The following is a 7,454-nucleotide window of genomic DNA, read 5'->3' on the forward strand; positions in this document are numbered from 1 at the left end:
CAGGAATTATCAGGGAAACAAGTAAAAAAAACTGCATCAAGGTATCTATTTTCTTTCCAAAGATATTCATGTTTTTCGACGTCAAGTTGAAAACGCGATTTAGCGCTGACCACGGCACCGGAAATTCTCGACCCACATTGAAACAAATGGCTGTCGATATTGAGCTGGTGCATCTTTTCAATCGCGGTTTTTTTAGTAAACCCAGGGTAAGATTAGGCTACAATCTATCACAACCTGCTTTATTTGAAAATCTACAGGCCGTCTGGAATTTCGAAAATAAGAAGAAATTGCGATTTTTAACAAGATTGCGGATTTTTTCATTTAAGCAGCATACACACCATCTGAAGCGGAGGATTTTCAGCTTTCTAGTGGTGAAATTTGTTTTTAGCTATCATTTCCAGCTCATTAGCGATAAGCTAAAGTTTAACAGTCATCGGGCCGATTTTCAGACCGCGCCAGCAAAACTTCTCACGCCCGCCACGCGGAAGACTCGATTTCATCCGCCATTTTTGGCGCGATTTGGTGCTTCCGAAATTATTTCTTGCTGGCGTGGTGTAAGGAGGCGATTCTTTGAAAAGGTGGTTTTTTTGTGGTTTGAAAATGGAATAACTTTGGAACTACTTAACCAATTTTAACAAATGACCCCTCATTTTTCTCACAAAGGTAAGGACTTTCAAATAAAATTAGTTTGGTTTCTAAAAATTGAGGGGAAAATTTTGGCCTGTCCACCCTACCGTAAGCCGTGCACAATTTCTCCTTGTGAATGTAAATAAACCAGAGGGTGGAGGGAGCGTCCCAGACCTTCAATAATTCATCACACACAATTGTTAAACCAGCCTCCAGGCTTTCAATTTCTTTAACACTTGGATCTTTGAATAGAAACATCATTGAATATGTCTTTGGTCTATTGTTGTTTGTTCTTCAATCAAAGTTTTTCGGTGTCAAACTAAGTTCATCGGAAACGTTGAGTTTGAGAATCAAGTCTTTGGTTTCATCTAATGACATTATAATGACATTACAGAGCTAAAAATGGCATCAGTCAGTCCAACATTTCCAAATTAAAACAGTTTTCATAGTCAAAAACACTGCTGACAGCCTCCAAATTTGTGTGTTTTTAAAAAATTTTACTTTTTTGGTTACCATCTTTAATTACGTCATATTAGAAAATCCCGCGGAAAAAAGGCAGTATTGACTTAGACACCCGAAAAGGGCGTAAAAAGATCTTTCGTTTGATTTGCCATGATCCTATGTTTAGATCAACCATAAAGAAATTGGGCCCTAGCAACGGGTATGAGTTTTCGTTGCTAAGGGAAATACTTTAGATCAGGGTCTAGAAAAAACCTTATGTCTCAGGAAATATAAATGCTACAGCTTTAAAATTTTCAAGGTGTGTTCAGAAAGGGTATAGGGTCATGAAACGCGCAAAATCCCGAAATCGATAATTTTTTCACCAAATCTCAAAGCTTCATGTGACTCCCACCTTAAAGAACCTAAAACATAACTTTTATGTTCAAATATTGAGAAACTATGTTTTTTGTTTACCTAATAATTTTGTAAATAGTCAAAGATATTCGTATGATATTGATATGTAACTTGGCCACACTGGGACAGTTCACATTTGGGTGACAATAAAGCTCTAGTCCCGTTCTATTTATTGCATTCTATTAATGGTGACGGGGGGATACTTAGGCATAAATAGGTGCCAGGTATGTGCTGATGCACACAAGGTTTGGTTTTTGACCTTCCCAAGTCTCTGAATTATTTAAGGTACGAAAAACTTGAAAAGTCATAAAAATCTCTAGAAGGTTAGAGATTTTTTTGAAAATGTGCTCTAAGAGTCACAATTTCGCCTTGTCTCTGTAAGGGTAACTTTATTCTCTGTTAGAGCCAGTTTTTCTCAGGTCCGATTGACATTCTCCAACTCTAGTACTCCCGGTCGTTTTTAATATGATTATTTCATCTATGAATAATCAAATACTTTGCGAAATTTTCGACTCTGAGTCGTCTTGTTTAAATTGAATTGGTTTCGCCTTAATAATTATAATATTTTATTCATTATAATAAATAATGAAATAATAATACGATAGGGGCGGGTGAGCATTTTTTAGCCGCGGAGGCCCGCTCAGCATCGGAAAAACATCAACAACATCATGAATATTTTTCTGGCGAACAAGCCCACTACGTGAAGTAACAAAAGCCCTTGCGGGGCAATAAGAATTTGTATGATAAAGCAGTCTATTACTTTAGCAAGAATATTGAAAAGAATTAGGCTTTTAGAGGCGCTTCAAAACTAGGGGCTTTTCCTGTACCACCCCCTAACTTTTAATCTAGTTGGTCGTTTTGGATGGAATTTGGCGCACAAAGATCCTTGTCGTGTAAAGTGACTTTTGACAAAGTATTTTTTTGATGAAGTCACTTATCATGCCAAAAGTGAGCAAAAAATCGAAAGTTTTATCAGTTCCTTCAGTTCAAAATGCTCGTTTTATCACAAATATTATAAATTACGGTTCAAACGATATATTTGACATGAAAATTAAATCTGTACATTCAATGTGTCAATTTTTATGACATCTTACCGTCACAAATATCTTCACGCTCAAGGTGTGAAAATGTGTGTCAAAAATAATTTTTTCTTGAAGGACAAGAAATGTCTGGTATCATTATTTAATATTTCTTCCAAGATTAACGACAAATGTAAGATTGATGACATGAATATAATTTTCTACTAAGTTTCAAAATACGTTTGGAATACGTTATCCGTGTCATATAAGAATAAAATAAGAATAAAATAAGAATGTTAATGACGATATTAGATAAAAGAAATTAGAATTTTTATTTACCAGGTATGATTAAACAAAATCCCTTTAGAGTAGAGTAAAGCAAAGCAGTTATAAATTCAATAAACTGTTTTTAAAGATTATATGTTTTCAGCTTTTTTGATAAAAATTCTTGTTTCTGGGACTCATCCACTGTCTACGCTACCCTGAAGCTTTCAAAAGGTGTGTCTTTTAAAGTACGAAAGAGTTTTTAATAATATACCCCTAAGAATGTGTGTTTATCTTTAGTTTATATTTTTCACAAAAAAAAACTTGTTTTAAGATTGTGGCTGGTCAACTTCTTCAATGTAAATTCGTGTTGCTGAATTCCACCCAGTGTTTGCGTCTGCATTCCCGTAGCTATGGCAATTTCCAACATTAAGAGCCACATTGACTTGTTTTTTTTTCGAGACCTTACAATGTCCCCGAACAACTCGTGGTCGATGTAGATCTTTAATTCGGCTTCCAGCACCTGCATTCATATAAACGACACCGTCTATTGGCACAGGTGCACATTCATGTCCATCGAAAGTGACAAACCAACGTTTACAGCAGCTATTGCAGTTGTATATTCTCATAGCCGAAGAAACAACAACTTTCAAGTAAGTAGAGGGAGATTTCTTTTTGAAGGCGCAAGACTAAAAAAAAGAGAGGTTGTGTTTTCTTCAATCAATAACAGAAATGGTTAATGATACCGATTATTTAATCTTTAAATCTTGAAAAACGTTAACATAACCGGAATACTCAATATATTTCAACCATGATTGTAGATAGGACCAAAACTATCTTACAATAATAACTAGATTTAGATAGAGAGCTAATCCATTTTTTTCCAAGCCTGCTGCAGTTAAAGCAAAACAATCTTTACGAAAAGTGGACAATAGTAGACCAGAAATTTGTTCAAGCAAGGGACGCAATAGCTCGATCTAGTGTTTCATATTAGATATCTAATGCTCCTATGCTCCTATTTTTATAGCCTACCTTGATTACGCCATTGTCTTTTCCATCATTTAAATTCTTCCAAGCGCATTCTTTCCAGTTTTTCGCACCGTCTTTTCCATCTTTTCCATTTTTTCCATCATTTCCATCCTTTCCATTTATCCCATCCTTTCCATTTGTCCCATCCTTTCCGTTTATTCCATCTTTGCCATCTTTTCCTTTTTCTCCTTTTATTCCAAATACGCTTTTTTTATACAAACAGACTCCGTCTTTGCCGTCTTTGCCGTCCTTTCCATCTTTTCCATCCCGACCGTCACGTCCATCTTTGCATTCCTTATACAAAAAAAATCATTTTTAAAATTAGGAATGACTGAAAAACATCTAGGGGTTGTAAAACTTTGATGCGACATAGTTATCTTTCAAAGTTTCTGAAAAGCTACAAGTTTCAAAGATTCATCACGTAAATCACCAAGAATCTATAATGCTTTTTAAAGTCAGTTTTTCAAGTCCATATCTTTTGAACTAAAAGTGTTCTTAACCTATTCTTTTACTTTAATGGGATAAATTTTCGCGGGGATTAAATTTCGCGGTTGAGCTCATCCGTGAAATTTTAAGATTTCACGGGGATTAATTTTCGCGGATGAGGGATTTCCTGATTTTTCGCGGGGATTTAATTTCGCGAATTGGGGTACAAATTAAAATTTTTGAAAAGGGTCAAAACATTGAAATAAAAATTTTCCAGGAAAATTAAGAATTTGTTTTTCAAGTAATAAGAGGGTGTTTTGGAATAGGGCGAGGAGATATGTATTACAAAGAACACTGTTTGCAAATGCTGCTACCAAAACAAAGCGTCCGAGTAAACCAGAAAACCCATCTGTTATCCCGAAGACATCTAATGCTACCGTGAAAAGCACAGCTCAAAATCATATATTTACGCTGTGCCGACGAATCGAGATTCTATTCATCGCGCAATCAGCGAAGACAAAAGTAACCATGACGACCATCCAAGATCTTGGATGAGCGTCATAGTCGATATTTTTATTCCCGTCGTTGAAAACACAACTTACAAAAAGTCATCAATGCTTTGTAAAAAGAGTCAGTGATAGAGAATCATAACATAGGTCGTGTTCAGACCTGAAAGTTTAAGTTTAAGGTTTAAATAGTACTTTGTTGATATGGGAATTCAATTATAATCACTTTTCTTTTGTCATCATCGATTGGCGATCTCGAGGAATCTCCTTTCCTAACTTGAAATCATGTCATCTTCTCTCTTGAGATACTTTGAAACAAAAAAGATTTCAGGGAATCCCTCTGCAAAACGCTAATTCGTGTTCGTTGAAGCCATTACTGCTAGAGACGCTCCGAGCGTCTCTAAGTCATAAATGTCACGTTCTTTTTTCTTCATTTACAAAAGGAGCATGCTTTTCACTTGCAAATTCTGATTTCGTCTATTCAGAAAACTGTAACGAAATCGTAAAAACTTTTTTTTTAAACCAGAGGGTGATTCCTTTTTAAACTTTGGTTTAACTAATGAGAAGCGTGCCGTTAAATACAAAAGGAATATAAAAGAAACATGTAAACCTAATTGCTTTAAACCTTGGTCTGAACACGACCATAAAGTCTGTCTATTATTTCCATAATTAAAAGTTTAGTAATTACTGTTATACATTTGGGGATCATGTAAAAGATTTCTTTCAAAATAAACTCATTTCAACTACACTTTGAGGTTTCTGGGGAATTCGTAAATAGTAAACTGCATACTGATACAGTCTGCTAGACATTAATATGGTAATATTTGCTCTTCATCTTTGATTTTTTCTACAGTGATTAGATTGACACATGCGCGATAAAATTTCTATTATTTGTCTTCAGAGGTTACTATTTTCTTTGAAAACTTAACCTCTGATACTCAGGGTAATCTAATGCGCCTATTTTGTTAGATTAGGAAGTTTTTTAACTTGTTAAAAGAAGCAAAAGAGAGATAAATAAAATGACTTAAAATTGTTGTTTCGTTATTTTCACTCTTTCTTATCATTGAAAATAAATTCTTTTGTTTTCCGTTTTCCCATCTTTTCTTAGATAAAAAATTTTCCAATACCTCTTTCAAGTTTGTAAATTTGTGAAGAAAATTTTGAGGAAAACGATTTTTTGCTAACAAGCATATCGAGAATTTGACCTTTTTCGAGGGTTGCGTGCCCTCATGTAGAAAAAAAAATAAAAAACGATAAAAATAGAAATTTCGCAGATTGCAAAAAAAATTCAAATTTTTCGCGGAAACTAATTTTCGCGGATGGGCCTTTTTCAGATTTCCAATGGGACTTATTTTCGCGGATGACACCCAAATCCGCGAAATCTGCGAAAATTAATCCCCGCGAAAATTTATCCCATTAAAGTAATCACCACTTGTAAGTATTTTGTTAAATTTGCTAAGAAAGTTATGTGTTTTATAGAGTCCACAAACCCTTCAAATATTCCTAACTTGTTCTGAATTTGTGGTCGTCGATGCATTGTTTTTATATAGTTTTGGTCTTGATAAAAAATTATAAACACTGATTACTCACCTGATTATTAGCAGTCGATACGACGACAAACATCATTGTCAAAAGAACTGGAATACATATAAGCTTGTTCATATCGAATGTCAATCTTGAAAAACTTTCTTGAATACTATGTGTTTTTATCCCTTCTTCCTTCTAGTCCGTCAGTTTTCTTGTGGTTGATCTCTTTGATTGTTGATGATTGAGCAAACAGCTAGAAGCCCCCTATTTATAAGGTTAGCTTGTCTAGAAAAAGAGCCGGCGGTAAACTCAAAAGATGTATTTGAGTAAAGGGAGTGGTATATCCCAAATAAAAAGAATATGCCATAGTCATCCCAGTGACGTCTTCAACGAACGCTCTAAAATTGGCCTAAAATCCTTAATCCGTTGCTTCATTTCCCAACAATCTTGTTAGTTGTTTTAAAGAGGTTTTTTAAAGAGTCATTACAAATAATCCTGTTTAGGATCACATTAATGGTACCGTTTTAACAATTTACTGCAAAATCTGTCTTGAAGAACTCCTTTATCCAATTTCCTTATGAGCTTATAGGTTATTTATGAAGTGATTTAGAGTAAGCCTGCAGAATATTTTTAAACCTAATCAACATGTTTATACAATTTTGCGGAAACTTTTTTGAAATATTCCTTGGAAATGTCTATTAAGTTCAAGTTAGAATTGAAAACCATATTGTACTCCTAAAGAAGACCTATATCCATATCATATTTACTTTGCCGTCATTTCTTAATTAATTTCTTTATTGATACCGCAGTAAAAAACAATTATTTTTCAAGTGAAGTGCTTGAATGATATTTATTGAGGCAGAATTAGATAGTTTATAACATTAAATTATTTTCTAATTCGTAAACTCAAACGAAATAATCTAACAACCTGTGGAATAGCTTCAGACAGCCGCCCTTTTTAAAGTCTAACATCACGTGACTATGAAGCGCCAAAAGAACAATAATAAATTCAAAAAACTGTTTTGTACATGGTTATATGTGGTTAAACATGGTTTCTACATGATAGAAAGTGAATGCACAACACGCCTGAACTGCTTTTCTGTTTTTATTAAAAGTTCCAATTGAGAAAAAAAGTTTCGATCCGTTAAAATTTTTCATCGATACAGTATTGAATCCAATATTTCATTGTTTATTGTGTGTT

The 7,454-nt window shown here is 34.3% G+C and overlaps 1 protein-coding gene across 1 annotated transcript; it reads right to left on the bottom strand.

The window, feature by feature from the left end:
• Positions 1-2,953: 2,953 nt before the first annotated feature.
• LOC136807742 (collagen triple helix repeat-containing protein 1-like) lies at positions 2,954-6,417 on the bottom strand. Its single transcript, XM_067064356.1, has 3 exons — positions 6,317-6,417; positions 3,798-4,088; positions 2,954-3,454 (listed from the first exon to the last, which is right to left on the bottom strand). Exons 1-3 carry the CDS (start codon positions 6,386-6,388, stop codon positions 3,095-3,097), a joined length of 723 nt encoding a protein of 240 aa, XP_066920457.1. The 5' UTR covers positions 6,389-6,417; the 3' UTR covers positions 2,954-3,094.
• Positions 6,418-7,454: the final 1,037 nt, after the last annotated feature.

The sequence above is a fragment of the Clytia hemisphaerica genome, unplaced genomic scaffold (genome assembly GCF_902728285.1).
Source record: "Clytia hemisphaerica strain Z4C2 unplaced genomic scaffold, Clytia hemisphaerica genome assembly, whole genome shotgun sequence".
NCBI classification, from domain to species: Eukaryota; Metazoa; Cnidaria; class Hydrozoa; order Leptothecata; family Clytiidae; genus Clytia; species Clytia hemisphaerica.